We start from the raw sequence: 17,042 nt of genomic DNA on the forward strand, positions 1-17,042 counted from the left end.
CTGCAGGAAACTCAATGTTGTCTGTCAGCCATTGTTCAAGGACTCTCTCTAATTGCCTTCCCCCCAGGGCTTCAGGCAGACCCACCAGACGGATATTATTCCGTCTGGAACGATTCTCCAAATCTTCCAGCTTGGATTCCAGGTCAGACAATTTTTTCTTTAAGTCCTGTTGATTGTTTTCTACACCCGCCATTCTTTCCTCCACCTCGCTAGTTTTATTCTGGAACGCTACACATTCTTTAGTTAAATCTTCTAACTTAGCGTTTAACTGTTCCAGCTTTTGATCAAGTTTTTGATCCAGCGGGGCAAGGCGTCGGTCTAAAAGTTCTTCCATTACCACTGTCAGCTCGGATGTAATCTCCGCTACCCAAGCCGACGATACCGAGGAAGCTGTATCGGGAGGGGACGCCGCCATCTTGTACTCCGGCGTCTTTCCCCGTTGTCGTTCTTTCTGGGCCGATTTCGTTGCCATGATCGGGGTTCCCGCTATTCCAGCTCACCGGGTACACTCGCGCAGTCTTCCTCTTTATTTTTTTGCGGTATGGGGGAGATCGATTCTTTTGCAGACGCTAGAAAGAGCAGGCAGGCAGCGGAGAGAAGATCACTCACATCCTCTCTCCACCATAGCGTCACGTGACCCTGTTTACTGTTGTTTAGTTGATCTCCTTATCTTGTTTCACTCTCCCTATTTTGTGGTCTAAGGAAGAGTATAGAATTACCTGATTGAAATAATTCTTGTGTATTACTTTCTCTGTATTTCTGGCAAGTTACTTTATTGCTTGTAAATTTAAATTCTTATAAAAAAAATGGCCATGCTTATAAAATGGCCCAAGTTTAAACTTCTGCTTCTGAATGTATGTACCACCCCTGAAATCTAAAGGTTCCAACCTAGGTCCTCGGTCCATCAAAACCCCTTCCCAACTTTCTTAATCTCTACCTGCAAGTATTGCCATACTGGGACAGACCAATGGTCCAATAAACCCAGCATCCTGTTTCCGACAGTCGTCAATCCAGGTTACAAGTACCTGGCAAGATCCCAAAACAGTACAATACATTTTATGCTGCTTAAGCAGTGGCTTTTCTCCAAGTCCATTTTAATAATGGCTTATGGACCACCTTCTACTGCAACAGCAGCAATGCATTACTTCTGTTTTGAAACTATTCAGTACTAACTCAAGTCTTTCACCCATTGTACTATATTCTCCTCGGATGCAAATCTCTCTTCCAGATGTAATTAGGATTTGTACATCATCCGCACCCAGAAAAATTGTCAGGGCCAAGGACATAAGCAACCACAAAGGTCACAAAAAATATTAAAAAGCAATGGTGAAAACATAGACCCTTGGGGGATCCCCCACATAGGTCCATAAGCTGACTTCTTTTGGTACCAAAAATCTCCTACCAAAAAGAAGGCAATCCATGCCAAAACAATCATACTGGTGATAACAACAGACATATTCAGCAACACCAAACAGATACTCCAGCACCTCATCTATTATGGCTACTAGTAGTCTCTGTGCTGGCCCTGCCCTGAACCCCATTCTCCTCCAAAAACTCCTTCTACTGAATCACCAACTTTTAAATAGTCTTAGTCAAAAAGGGACTATTAAGACTGCTTAACCAAAAAGAAAGGGCAAGGACCTAAAACAGACACTTCATTACTTTTAGACCCCCTAACACACATTTTAATGATTTCCTAGCACTATTTCAAAAGTATTAAAACACACTCCACTCTTCCCCCTTATTGTCCCACTACTAGGGTTGCACATTTAAAGCGTTAATAATGTGATTAACTAATTAAATGTTTAACATGCATTAAAAATTTTAATGCATGTTAACGCCAGGTCTGGCTCCCTCATCCATTGCTCCCTTTGCGGGCATTCCTGGGCTGCAGAGACTGGCTGCTGGGTCCTGGTCAGCTCTGCTGCTGTGCTGTGAAGTGGATGACAGAAAAAAAGGAGTAACACAGGAAATGGCAGAGCTAGGGTGTGAGAAAAGGAGATGGGTCCTGTGGGCAGTATGACCTCCAGCAACTGCCTTATATGGCAACTTGAAGTTTGAAGAAGGCAGCTGCTGGGGCACGAATGAGTGGGTACTGCTCCTGTCCCCATTGCCCCTGGGGTGAGTCAGAGTATGCGGCTGGCCCGGAGGAGGTGTTAGGGTATGCAGCTGACCGGAAGGCAGAGGTGGGGTTGGGTGTGAAGCTGGCTGTAAGGAAGCAGTGGCAGGGTGGGGTGGACTATGATAAAGCAGGAGAATGCCAATGAGAAAGTGTGCGCCAATACAAGGTTGATCAGAGTGTTGCAATCCCTTGAGTCGGCTGTCTAACCACCCCCACACTATCTGTTTCAAATCAAAATTCTCCAAAGCTAGCACCCATGCCTGAGCTTCCTTATTCTCAACATGGAGATTAAAATCCCTTGAAAGAAATAAATCTCCAACAAATCTTCCCAACTTCCCCTTCATATTCTCCCCCCATGCAAATAGTGAGAGAATCAACAAAACCCTAATCCTTCCCAAATGCTCCATTTTCATTAACAGCCCCTCTGACCCCTGTAAAGCCCAAGACTGTACTCTTATCACTCACTAAACCCCTTTAAACATAGAGAGAACACCTCCCATCTGCGGCTGAGATTTTCAATCAAAACCCTCCAGGCATAATAATGACTTTGCTACCCCTCCACCCAGATAATTTTATGTTGTTAAATTAACTGCATAAATAGCAATTAAAATTTTTTCTATGGCTGAACTATCCATATAAAATTAGTGTATATTCAATCAGTTCACTTACGCATCTATCTTGGCTGAATATCCGTATAACTTTATAGATAGCTTATCCTCAATGTTATGCAGTCAGCATTGGATGGGTTTGTGCAGCATGAGTTTAATCACAGGTAAACTATTGTGGTTTCTGCCATGAAAGTACCCTCTGCCAAGAGAGTGAATCTACAGGAAGACAGCATGTGCAAGGTGTCCTGTGCTCAAGTAAAAGCCAGCTCACCTTTGCCTTGCTCTGCACAGGGAGGTAGAGCTTGAACTCTGCTGGAAGCTCATCTTCAGAGTACAGCCTGTCAGAGAAATACACCCTGCGAATCCTGCAGTTTGCATGAATCTAGAAGAAGGAAAGAGGAGGGGGAGGGGTCACCGCTCTCACACATACACCAATTTCCTCCAGACCGGTTCTATACAACTTGGAAATCTCCTTTAAAGACTCTCACTATATGTTCTCCCCACACCCTCATTCTCCCTCACCTCCATGCTACGCATTCCTTTCTTCCACAAGCATAGGGCCATCTCTAATCATCTCCTTTCTTTCTCCTGCCCCCATCCTGTACCCCTTCTACCAGCAGGGAAGCACTCCATTCCATCCTGTCTCCAACAGACACAAGGCCACCCGATCCCTCGCTTCTTTTTGCCAGTCTCTTCCTTGTTCCATCTTTCCACATGCAGGGTCAGTTCTTCTCACTCACATGTTGGTATGACCTTATGGTCCATGCTATCTATCTCCCCCCTCGCCACATGCAGGAATCTGTTGCCTGACCTGTACACGTAGAGTCTCTATATAGTTGGTGCCATAGGCCCGCCGGGTGAAGTCAGACAGGTTGAACTGGATTTGGTTCCAGCCATCATCCAACCGCATAGGCATGGTGCAGATAAAGGGTCTCACACGTGTCGTGCTCTGGTAATTACTTGCACGGAATCGTCGTCGTACATTCTTATCATCCAAAACCTGAAGTGAAAAATAAGAATGAGTTTAGGACAGAAAAGATCAATAGTAGCCCTGAGACCAAAGAAGAAGAAGAAAAAAAAAAAAAAAAAAAGAGAACAGAATACAGCCAGGAAAAGGGACAGAGATTATTGACTCTTCAGCTTCTGAGCAGTGCATGACAGCAACTCACAGCATCAGTAAAAGGACTCCACATGCTCACCACCTTGGCCTTGCAGCAGGGAGAATTTACTGACATGCAACAGCTGTTCTCCATAGACAGCAGCAGCAGCCACCCAACTGTGCCAACATCTAGAGAAGTGATTCCCAGCTGTTCTCCACAGACAGTAGCAGCAGCCACCCAACTGTGCCAACATCTAGAGCAGCAATTCCCAAAATGGGCGGTACCGCCCCTTGGGGGGCGTTGGACTAGTCTAGGGGGTGTTGAAAGAAAGTGGCAGTGTGGGGGCGCTGGAGGGATAAACACAATATAGTGGCGTGAATAAGAAGAAAGTCTTTCTTTACCATTTTATCAATGTGGTAGCTTGGCAAATAGCCCCACCTATAACACTATTTATCTGCTTACGCATATGAACACGTTTACACTGTTGTGAGTGAACCAACAGTGCATATATTTGCATCATTGCAAATAAAATGTGCAAAGCATTGCACGAGTCAAGAGAAGTCAGGTATACGATCCACCACTTAAGTGTTGAAAGCATTACTGCAAGCAGATGTCTTATTTTTATATTTTTAGCTTGGTTAAGTATTGAAGCATAACTGCGAGCAGACAATCCGTACTTGCCACAGAAAAAGATGATTTGAATTGCTAAAGTAGTAAGATTTTATATTATTAAAATATTTCATCAACATGGTAAGCTTGGCAAATAGGCCTGTCATATTAAACATTCACCAACTGTGTTGCGTATGTTTGTTACAGCTGCGCTTCGTTATATTCAGATGTCCTTTATTTTTATTTTTCAATTTTTAGTTAAAAAAGTATAAACAATGGCAAAGAAGAAATGTAGACAGTACGGTGTGGAGTATTTAAAATATGGATTTTCTTCATCACCAACAATCAGCTCCCACTGTGCTTAATATGTCAAAAGATGTTTTCTAATGAGGCAATGAAACCTTCAAGATTAATTGAGCATTTGAATAAGAAACATGCGGACAAGGCAGATGAGAACTTAGTATATTTTCAAATCACTTTGTGACCGATTTCACAAGCAGCCACCATTGTCAGGTATGTTTTCAAGTGCTTCAAAGAAAAGCACTGATGGTTTGTGTGCATCATACAATATTTCACTGTTGATTGTCAAGTCTAGAAAGCCACATACAATTGATGAAGAACTAATCCTACCTGTGGTTAGTGAGGTTCTTAGTACTGTTTTACATAAGCAACCACATAATATAATCAAGACAATTCCTTTGAGCAACATTTCAGTTCAAAGACACGTGGAGGGGCATAATCGAAAGGGACGTCCTCGTTTCGATTTGGACGTCCTCGCAAAATGTCCCCATCCAAGGGCAGGGAAACCCGTATTTTCGAAACAAGATGGACGTCCATCTTTCATTTCGATAATACGGTCAGGGACGCCCAAATCCTGAAATTTGGTCGTCCTTAGAGATGGTCGTCCCCGATGTTTGGCGATAATGGAAATCAAGGACGTCCATCTCAGAAACGGGAGGAGCCAGCATTTGTAGTGCACTGGTCCCCTTGACATGCCAGGAGACCAACCGGGCACCCTAGGGGGCACTGCAGTGGACTTCATAAATTGCTCCCAGAAACATAGCTCCCTTACCTTGTGTGCTGAGCCCCCTAAAACCCACTACCCACAACAGTACACCATTACCATAGCCCTTACAGGTGAAGGGGGGCACCTACATGCGGGTACAGTGGGTTTATGGTAGGTTTTGGAGGGCTCGTTGTTTCCTCCACAAACATAACAGGTAGGTGGGAGGGTGGGCCTGGGTCCGCCTACCTGAAGTGCACTGCACCCACTAAAACTGCTCCAGGGACCTGCATACTGCCGTGATGGACCTGAGTATGACATCTGAGGCTGGCAATCAATATTTTGAAAGATGTTTTTGAGGGTGAGAGGGGGTTTGTAACCACTGGGGGAGTAACGGGAGGTCATCCCCGATTCTCTCCGGTGGTCATCTGGTCATTTCGGGCACCTTTTTGTGCCTTGCTCATAAGAAAAACACGACCAGGTAAAGTTGTCTAAGTGTTCGTCAGGGATGTCCTTGTTTCTTTCGATTATGGGTCGAAGACGCCCTAGTGTTAGGCACGCCCATGTCCCGCCTTCGCTACACCTCTGATACAACCTCCTTGAACTTTGGCTGTCCATGCGACGGAAAGCAGTTGGGGACGTCCAAAAATCGGCTTTCGATTATACTGATTTGGATGACCCTGTGAGAAGGACGTCCATCTTCCAATTTATGTCAAAAGATGGGCGTCCTTCTCTTTCGAAAATGAGCCCAATAGATGAAATGGTTGAAAATGTGGAAGACTTATTTATTGGGATTTATTAACCACCTTTATAAAGAGATTCATCCAAGGCGATGTAAAGCAGTTACAGTTTAACATAAAATTTACAATTTTGTTAACAGCATAATAGCAAAATAACCAATAAACATGAATACAATGGCTCTTCTCCCAAGCCTTTAATACATAGGGTGACTGACTATAAACCAATTCTGTACCTAGACTAGCTTGCTACAAACACTGTAACTTAGATTGGTTCCTTATCTCTTGCTTAACTATACAAAGAACTTGCCTTGAGTTTAGCTAACCATCAAATGATCACAACTGACTCTGTACCATGCATCTTGTCCCCATCACATATCTGCTCTTGGTCCCTCATCTATATAGTAAGCCATATTGTAGAAAATCTTGAGCATCATATCTATGTTAGTTGAATGCTCTAAGGAGAAATTAGATCTTACCTGTAATTTGCTTTCCTTTAGTCCCTCCGGACCGGACCAGGATTGGACTGATGGGTTGTGCTCGCCTACCAGCAGGTGGAGACTGAGAAAAAACTCTGACTCTAGAGAGCCAATAGGAGCCCTGGCCATGTGACCTTAGCCTCAGTATTTGAATAACAAAGCAGGAAAGAAAGAAAGACCTTCTGTGCCGTATGGAATCCTAGCAGCCACAAAGCACTCGGCAATGCCAAGTATCAGAGCTCACCAGCAACTTTCACCAGAGAAGTGGTATGGCCCAATATGTATTACAGCTCACCAGCAACTCTCACCAGAGAAGCGATATGGCTCACATGTAACATAGCTCACCAGCAACTCTCCCCAGAGAAGTGGTAGGGCTCACGTATAATATAGCTCACCAGCAACTCTCACCAGAGAAGTGGTATGGCTCACTTGTCTTATAGCTCACCAGCAACTCTCACCAGAGAAGTGGTATGGCCCACTTAAGATTTTATATATATTCCAACAACTGAGCTTACCAGCAACTCTCACCAGAAAAGTGGTAAATCATATTTAAGGTTTTATAGATATTCCAGCAACTGAGCTCAGCCACAACTCTCACTAGAGAAGTGGTATGGCGTATTTAAGGTTTTATAGATAGATTCCAGCAATTGAGCTCACCAGCAACCACCAGAGAAGTGGTATAGACCACATAAAGTTCTGTATATATATAGTATTGTTCCACAAATCGTAAAGGAATGAATACACTTCCTACTTAATAAAAGAAGCTAAAGAGTAGAGAGAACATGGGAGGGGCCTGGTCCGGTCCGGAGGGACTAAAGGAAAGCAAATTAGCAGGTAAGATCTAATTTCTCCTTCCTTAGCGTCCCTCCGGACCGGACCAGGATTGGACTGATGGGAAGTACCAAAGCAGTAATCTGAAGGGAGGGACCATATGAAAACTGCAGAGAAATGTTCATGCTGCATAGGCCACCTGGCGACAACTAACATGTAGTGTGTCCGAATGAGCAAAATAAAATGAAACTAGGACTAAGTTGCCAACTTACCAATGTGCACCGAGAGCACCAAAAAACGCTGTAGTAAGAATAGAGCCCGCTTCTGAAGTTGTGGAATATGTTGTAATACGCTGTGGAACTGCCCTCTCAGCGAGAAGAGAAATAGACATTCTCATTTCCTTGATCCTTCGAGATATAGCGGGTTAGAAACAATGAAAAACTTTTACGCCTACTGGCTAGAAGGACAAAACCAATAAGAAAAAACCGATTGGGAAAGGTGAAAACTTTAAACTACAGCAGACCAAAAAGAAGTTACCAACCGTAGAAGTATTCCACACATAGATCTACCTGCTGCAATGGCTACTAGGAAACACTGCTTGAAGAGGAAAACTTTATAGAAAAAGTTATGGCTACTAGAAATCAGAACTTTAAGAGTCTGTTCACGTAGTTCACCTAGCTGGTGGACGAAGCGGGGGGTACAGGTGCTGGACTCCTTTAAGAAAACCGCTTTGACAGTGGATGCTGCTTAAGCTTGCGGTTGTCAACAGTATCATGCATCACTGATAGAGCTGCCAAATGAACTCTAATGGATGAGTAAGACAGACCAGATTCCGCCAGATGCAGAAGATATTCCAAAACTTGCGAAATGGATACTGTTTGTGGAATGAAGTGGCGAGAGGAGTACCACAGAGTGAACCGTCGCCCCTTTGATTCATAGAACTTTAATGTAGATTTCTGTCTGGAAGCAATTAAAACTTGAAGTACTTCCTGCAAAAATATCAGAGACGTTGCGGACCCAGTAACCACGCCATAAGTTTGAGTGACTGGGGGTCCGGATGTAGAAAGGTGCCTTGGTTCTGCGTGAACACCTAGTGAGATGACGGAAGAAACGCATATAGAAGGTTGAAAAACCCCTGCTGGACGTTGGCATCTGTCCCTGTCTCCGTCAAGACTGTTGCTGAACGGAAGAAGCAAGAAATGTTCGTGAGCCTGAAGGCAAAAAAAGATAGCCCTGAAGTGTCGCAGTGAGGAAGTAAGGCTGAAAAAATAAGAGTCCATTCACCTAAATGCAGGGTGAGACAACTAAGAAAAAATGACTACAAACTCAAGAGTTAACTCCTCCTTGGCAGATGACATAACCCATTGCCATGGCAAGGACCAACATAGCTCTCTCCGCCTTGTTTGTCAGTAGGGAAAACAAAATTCACCCGAAGGTAAAACGAATTGCTGAGGTCCCCCAGAAAAAAATATATACAAACAAGCTTCTGCCAAAAAGTGTACTGCACATAGCATCCCAATGACAGAACTAAGGTTCTTGAGATAACTAGATGACACTTAAATAGCGCGATTGATGACCCTGAGATTCGCAATAGGATGAAGGAAAATTCCTTCTTGGGCATTAGAAAGTAAAATTGCATTCTGCAGAATAGAATACAGGTCACCAAGAAAAATATAAACTGGGATGTTTGCAGAGGAGACAAAAGACTGTGCGCCCACCGGACTAAACAAAGAGAAAATCTGAGATATCTGATGAGAGATCAAATGAGAGATCAAATGAGAGGCCTGGCTACAATCACCACCCAACCTAGAGACTGTAAGAAATGCAACACCCGGTGCATGACCTGAGAACTCTGCTAAGACTTTCTCCAATTAGGCAGTCGTCTAGGTAAGAATGAAATGACCCTAAGAGCGCAATGAACATCCTCTTAGATCTATAAAAGAACGGAAGAGGAAGGGTGACCAAGGACACCAGCTAAATAGGGCTACAAACACCAACCCTATCTCTATGGCGTTCCATAGTTGGGTAAGTTCTGAATATAGAAAGTTCTGAATATAGGAGTCCACCAGCTATGGTAGTACGCTCCGGACAGAAAAAAATTGTCCCAGTATGAACGTCTGATTCACCGGCCTGTAATTTCTTGGATCTCCCTAATCCACATACCACTAATCCACGTACCACGGTCATGCGTCCTCCCTCACTGAGATGTAGATTGTAAGCTCCTTTGAGCAGAGAACGTCCTTCTTTGTTAATTTGTACAGCGCTGCGTAACCCTAGTAGCGCTCTAGAAATGTTAAGTAGTAGTAGTACCAGACTCACACCCAATAGATATGAATGTTGAGCTTGTTTCAGGTTAAAACACCGAACCTAGGCCCAGGGTCCCCGATGTTCCTAGTGGTGAACAGCCATGGCAAATATTGTATGCGTTAGTTTGCAGAATTGCTGCAAACCCTTGCTTTTGGAGCAGAGATTTCTGTTCGATACTCTCGTGAGAGGTTTTTTTTTTTTTTTAATGCTGTTCTGGTTGTAGAAAGGTGGATATTTGAGCTTTCCCAGAATGGCAAAACTTATGTACCTATGCCCATTAGATATGAATGCTGGACTTGATGGACTTTAGGCCTTACCCAGCATAACCATACTTATGTACCTATGGCATGAATACACAGGAAGTGAGTGAATCCCCTTCCAATTGAAAGAATACTCTGGAGTGAAGGCGCATAGAATGAAAATGAAAAAGGACAAACTTGGAAAATACCTGTAACGAAAAAAGTGAAGTAGTGCCACAGCCATTTGGTGAAGGCAGTGTAGACAAGACTGTATCTGAATTCAAGAAAGCTTGATATAACATAAGGTCTCTAAGGAAGAGGAAGAGATAGCAGATGGTATGTATAGGCATACTGGACCAAACCAGGATGTTTATAATCTGCCAATGCTAAACTGATAGAGTAGAGACAAACACAAGTAGATGGTTTGAGGACCTTCCACTATCTTTAAGTGGGAAATATGCAAAATGAAAGGATGACTTTATTCTCTAAGTGACCATATGTCCTGTAAATACCAGAAGGAAGCTAAAATGAAATATGAGAGGCTTCAAGGCAGTTGGAAAAGAAGGGAAGACATGAATAAAGCATGCCTGCTAAGGCAGCTGAGTGATTGGGAGCTTGGTAGACAGGACTGACCCTCAGAGAATATGAGAGCGCTGATATATCCCCATGGCATCTGAACAATCTACTGTATGCCTATAGAGAAGGCTTCTTAAAGTCTGAAAAAGAAAACACTGTATAACACTACAGCCACTGAGAGTGATTGTCTGTTAAGTTCTTAAAACACTGTATAACATCATAGCCATGGAGTAAAATGCTTGAAAGGAACTAAGATATTATGGTCAGAATTGCAAAGTACCAATCAATTGACTCTTAGACTACTACTACTACTACTATTTAGCATTTCTATAGCGCTACAAGGCATACGCAGCGCTGCACAAACATAGACAATGTAGTCCTATTCACCAGGGAATGAGAAAGGTGAAATTAGATCTTACCTGCTAATTTTCTTTCCTCTAGACCCTCCGTTCGGGAGAACAGCTTTCGAATTCCAGCGCATATCCACCTCGAAACACCTCGAGAACCCACTGATCTGACCTGATTTGGGCCCAGCTCTGGTAAAACAGACTCAGCCGAGCCCCAACATGCACCAGAGCCTGAGCCCACACACCTTCATTGGGAATTACGGCCTGAATACTAACCTCCCGTGGAAAAGCCACGCCCTCCGCGACAACTCTCACGAAAGAACTGTGTGCGCTGGAAAAACCGACCCCTAGAGGTCCTACTACTACTACTACTATTAAACATTTCTATAGTGCTACTAGACTTACGCAGCGCTGTACAAATTAACATGAAAAGACAGTCCCTGCTCAACAGAGCTTACAATCTAAATTGGACAGACGAACAGACAGCTAGGGGTAGGTCCCACTCGATCTGCCCGGCCTATACCGCTGAGCCTCCCTAAACCATCCCCGAGGAACTAGTTCTGGCCCCTGCCTTGAACCGAAAATCTGGAAGCCATAGAACCTTGGTATCACTAAGACCTCACACTAACTTGTCCAAATCTTCTCCAAAGAGCATAGCTCCCTTAAGTGGCAGAGACCCACAACCATAGCCATATTTTTTGTCTGAAGTACGCAACAAATCATAAAAGCCTCAGACAAAAAGGATGAACCCATGTCCAAGTTGGCTAACTCCTGACCCCCAGAAGAACCAACATCTACCGAATCATCCAGGAGCTTCTCGGCCCAATGAAAACATGCCCGAGCTACCAGAACCCCACAAACCGAGGCCTGCAGGGCTAGAGCCGACAAAACAAAACTACGCTAGAGAAAAGATCCCAACCTCCTATCCTGAGGATCACGGAGGGCCATTCCTCCATCAACCAGGATAGCCATAGCTATAATTACTGCCGTCACTACTGCATCTACCGTGGGAGCCTTAAAGGAATCCCTATCGTCCTGAGGGAGGGGATAAAGCCTCGCCATTGCCTTTGCCACCTTACACGGCAAATCCCATTCCTGTCAAATCATCTCCCGGAGATCCTTGTTCATAGGGAAGGATCACGCCTGACGCTGAATGCCCTTCACCAACGGATCTTGGACAGTTTCCCCCAAAGCCACCTCAGGACCAAACTGAAGGGTGGATGACACCTGATCTGTGAGTTCTGACAGCTCATCTCTATGGAAAATCCGCACTACTGAAGGATCCTCTCCAGGAATCCAACAATCCTGCTCCTGAGAGCCATCAATTCCATCTGACTCCCCCAGATCACTAAGTGCAGCTTCTGCAGCTACAGGAGAAAAACATTGCCTGTCCTCTGACCACTCTAACCGTGGTCTCTCAGCCAAGACGGAAACAGCCCCCTCTTCCAATTGGGGGGGGGGGGGGGTCCCGATCTCCAGGCCTGATACCGCGTCCAGACAAAATCTGGAGGAAAGCCCACCATTCCTGGACCGTCATTAGGCCCTTTTGTGCCAAAAACGGAGGCCGCAGGCCCAAAAACAGCTGGCTCCACGGGCCGCGTCGGACTCAAGATGGCGGCCGTTCCCGCCGAAACTGTTCCCGCTGACAGCAGCCCTGCCTACGCTCCCGCTGACCCGGAGACTCCCGACACCATCGATCCCTCCGCGGTCAAGACGGGGGGAGCCGCAGCCACCTTTATAGGCGCACCGCAAAGCTACACTGAGCGCCCGGCGCCTCTACCCCTCGCCACAAGCACGCGCGACATCGGAGGAGCTGGGCCGCCATAAACCACGAGGGAAGGGAAAAGCTGTTCCGCAAACGCGCCAAACCAAAAACTCACTCACACTGCAAAAGCACTGAAGAAAGCGCTGCTCCCTCGTTCCAGCAAGGAATCGAAACCCCCATTCGGTCCGCTGAAAATAAAGAAATAAATGCCCTTAAAGGCACAGTACTCCAACTCTGGCAGCTGGAAATTGTAAGGCACTCAAGGCTACAATACTGAGACAGCAGCCGAGGCACAAAGCTGCCAAGCAAAACGAAATAGAATAACTGACCTTAAAGGCACAGTACTCTAATTCTGGCATCTGGAAATTGTAAGGCACTCAAGGCTACAATACTGAGACAGCAGCCGAGGCACAAAGCTGCCAAGCAAAACGAAATAGAATAACTGACCTTAAAGGCACAGTACTCTAATTCTGGCATCTGGAAATTGTAAGGCACTCAAGGCTACAATACTGAGAAAGCAGCCGAGGCACAAAGCTGCCAAGCAAACAGAAATAGAGATCAGCACAGGGGGAGGGACCCAAACATAGGTGTAACACCCCAGGGGGAAAAACTGGGCCCCACAGGACCCAGGGCCCCAAAGCACTTTTTTTTTTTTTTTTTTTTTTACACACACGTACAGGGTACTGCAACAGAATAAAGTTTGGAAGGAAAAAATCCTACGACCCAATGACAAACTACCTCACCAGACTATTGGAGACTGCACAGGCTGTCAACTGCTACCTCTGCTGAGACTGAGAAAATACTGGCTAGTGGAGGTTCTGCACAGGTTATATATACAGGCTTCAAAAGCTTAGTGTTTTCTCAGTCTCCCTCTGCTGGTAGGAGGACATAACCCACGCGTCTTGACCGGTCTGGAGGGTCGCTGAGGAAGACTGAAATTTACTCTATGCCTATAGAGGAAGTTTCTAAAGTTCTTAAAACACTATAATACTACAGCTATTGAGGAAAATGCTTGAAATGAATTATGATATTATGATAAGATGTAGATTTTCCACCAGGCAATGAAAATGACTGAGCACCAGATAAAACAAGTGTTAACAGCCCCGTGATACATAGAAAGTTAAAACAAGAAAAGCTTGTTATATATCCATATATGAAAGGAGCCCTTTCAACCAAATATTGCCTGCTGATGTGATGTGCATTTTAGAATATGCCTTTCAGCACATACAAAAGTATACTCATCTTGGAGCTGAAGTGCTCTATGAACTGCAGCCTTACCTTCAGCAGAGAGATCCCCGACTGATAAGACGGAGGGAGAAACAAAATGGCCGCCATTCACGCCACTGGCCCCGTGGCGATCGTCGACAGCGCGCCCGACACCTCCGAACAAGCGGAGCCCAGTGGAACGGCGAAGAAACAACAGCCGGCAAAAAAGGCCCCGAAAAAAAAAAAAACGGAGGCAGCACCGGACCCGAAGAAACCTTGAAGGGAGAGCAAAATTTACACGTTCCGGCTGCGTGAACTGCGCGACGCTGACCGACAGCAGCTGTTTGAACTTTTAAGCCATATCGGAAAAAACAGGTGGCCGCGCTTACGCGGTTCGCACCTTTTTTTTTTTTTTTTCATTTGTTTAAACTGCCGCCGCCAAAACGCAAGAAAATGGAGGAAATTAAATCTGACGAGAAAAATCGCTGTTTAAAGTCACAGACACTGAATTATTTTCTTCTGTCTTTTTTTTTTTTTTTTTTTTTATTATAACCCCTCAATCATAATAAAACACTGGAGCTGCCTGCTCGTTAGAAGTCTGGGGAAAGAAAGGCTGCTTCTTTGAATTTCCTTTTATTTGATTTAATTCTTTTAAAGCAGCTGCCTGTTAAAAGTGGCTGCCACTCCCAAAGACGGTACACCTTTCCAGAGAAAGGGACGGCCCTTCCCTGCTAAGCCAGGGAGATGGGGAGGAAGGGGGGTGGACTCGAGACACCCGAGTTTAACACCCCCGAGGCTGTCAAAGAAAGAAGAGAAAGGAAACCCTGTCAAGCCTCTAAATAAGATTCCAGGCACAGAAGAATTATCACAAATATCTGTAATATCTAAAGAGAAAAGGAGAGAGACTAATGGGCTCACTTCCTACCTGCTGGGAGACTGAGAAAATACTGAGGCTAAGGTCACATGGCCAGGGCTCCTATTGGCTCTCTAGAGTCAGAGTTTTTTCTCAGTCTCCACCTGCTGGTAGGCGAGTACAACCCATCAGTCCAATCCTGGTCCGGTCCGGAGGGACGCTAAGGAATGCATGCTTATTAGGTGTACCATTAGTAAGGGGCAATCTGACAAATTGAAGAATAGCAAATCCCCTGGACCGGATGGTATTCATCCCAGAGTTCTGATAAAATTGAAAATAAACTGGCGGAACTATTGTTAGTAATATGTAATTTCTCTTTAAAATCAAGCGTGGTACCGGAAGATTGGAGGGTAGCCCCATGTAATGTAGATATTTTAAAAAGGTTCCAGAGGGGATCTGGGAAATTATAGACCGATGAGCCTGACGTCGGTGCCGGGCAAAATGGTAGAGACTATTATAAATAACAAAATTACAGAGCATATTCAAAAGCATGGATTAATTAGTGAAGGGACATCTTGCCTCACCAATCTATTACATTTCTTTGAAGGGGGTGAACAAACATGTGGATAAAGGTGAGCTGGTTGATATTGTGTATCTGAATTTTCAAAAGGTGTTTGAATAGCTCATGAAAGACTCCAGAAGAAATTGGAGACTTATGGGATAGGAGGTAGTGTCCTATTGTGGATTAAAAACTGGTTAAAGGATAGAAAACAGAGAGTAGGAAAAGGGTAGACAGTGTGATTCATGGACCGATTAGCTGCATAAATCATTGCACTACATTATTGCTGCAGTTAATAAAATCAAAGTTCATTCTCTCAATGATCGACTATTCCCAAAAGCTGTGTGAAGAGAATGATGAAGATTTTCAATGTTTGCTCCTCCATCATACAAAAGTTTGATGGTTCTCAAAAGGCAGCTATGAGAGCCACTTTTATACCCTTTTTGATGCTGTTGAATTTTTTGATAACAAGGATGCTTTGCTAAGAGATCAGGAGTGACATCTCTTATTTGTCAGATCTATTTGCAAAGTTTAATTAAATGAATTTGCAGTTGCAAGGGAATGATATCCATCTGATTAAAGCCAATTGTTGTTACTACATTTATTTCAAAGCTAAGTCTGTTCAAATGCAATATGGGATGTCAGGGTTTACCAATTTCAGAACCTTGCTAGTCTAGAAGAGAAAGGAAGGATACAAATGATGATCTTCAAGTCTATTGTAACCATTTAGATATACTGCATAAAGACTTGTCTGGATGATCTGAAGACCTTCTTTCGATGAAAATTTCTGACTGGGTTATCAATCCATTTTCAAGAATTGAGGAAGTTGGAGCAATACATTGCAACTGGAAGAACTACTAACTGAATTACAAAATGATCTGGAACTAAAGCCAACATTTAAGAACAGTTATCAACAGTTTTGGTTACAGAAAGAAATTTCGTATTGCTATCTTGCACTATGGACTATAGTTTTAAAAAACATGCTCATTGCATTTCCATCATCATATTTAGTAGAAAGTGGTTTTAGTGTGGTGGCCAACTTCTGACCAAACAAAGAAATCAACTCCAAATAGTTGAACATGGGGATTTAAGGCTCCTACTCAGTAACTTTAAACCAAACATTGAGAAACTGGTATCGCTTCATCAAGACATCCATCCCATTAAACATGTTCAATAGATCAATAGGTACACTATTTTAGTACAATTGTTTTTTGAAAAATGTGAATTGCTTTTGTGCTGTAAATTAAAAATGTTAATTCCATGATTAATATTATTAAATGATAGTTTACTAAGTAAATAAAAACTTTTAATGAAATTTTGAATAATTTATTTTGAGTAATAGCCTCAATGGGTGGAGGGTGGGGTGCTGTAATCAATTTATGGAACCAAGGGGTTGGCAGGATGAAAAGGTTTTAGGAATCAGTGATCTAGAGCATTCCTCAAAGCTCGGAAAGAGCCTATGCAATTGTACCGAGGAAGTTCCCATGCAGGTTTCAGATACCAAAAAGTAGTAAGACTCCAGGGGAGGTGCTGTATTATCTTTTGTGTCTATTTTAAGTTTCCATATAAACAGATATTTTAGCAAAAAAAAAAAAAAAAAAAAAGACCAAAAATTAAATCTGTTTATATTTGAGCTTTCCCCTATGGGCATTCCTCCCCTTCCCACATGGTGTCCCTCCTCTGCTGTGCTCCCCTCTCAAACCAAGAGCTCCCCCCCCCCCCAAAGACCCACCATATTGCCCTGATGATCTAATGTAGAGT

General features: G+C 43.8%; 1 protein-coding gene across 2 annotated transcripts in view; it reads right to left on the reverse strand.

Annotated features, from left to right (window-relative positions):
* Positions 1–17,042, reverse strand: part of LOC115481581 (cilia- and flagella-associated protein 20) — a 72,854-nt gene that overhangs the window by 23,707 nt on the left and 32,105 nt on the right. For both annotated transcript variants that reach the window (XM_030220850.1, XM_030220841.1), the window contains exons 4-5: positions 3,542–3,730; positions 3,002–3,112 (exon numbers count right to left, since the gene is read on the reverse strand). In XM_030220850.1, the coding sequence (XP_030076710.1) occupies positions 3,002–3,112; positions 3,542–3,730 (300 nt within the window). The remainder of the gene's footprint in view (positions 1–3,001; positions 3,113–3,541; positions 3,731–17,042) is intronic.

Source organism: Microcaecilia unicolor, chromosome 1 (assembly GCF_901765095.1).
Source record: "Microcaecilia unicolor chromosome 1, aMicUni1.1, whole genome shotgun sequence".
Lineage (NCBI taxonomy): Eukaryota > Metazoa > Chordata > Amphibia > Gymnophiona > Siphonopidae > Microcaecilia > Microcaecilia unicolor.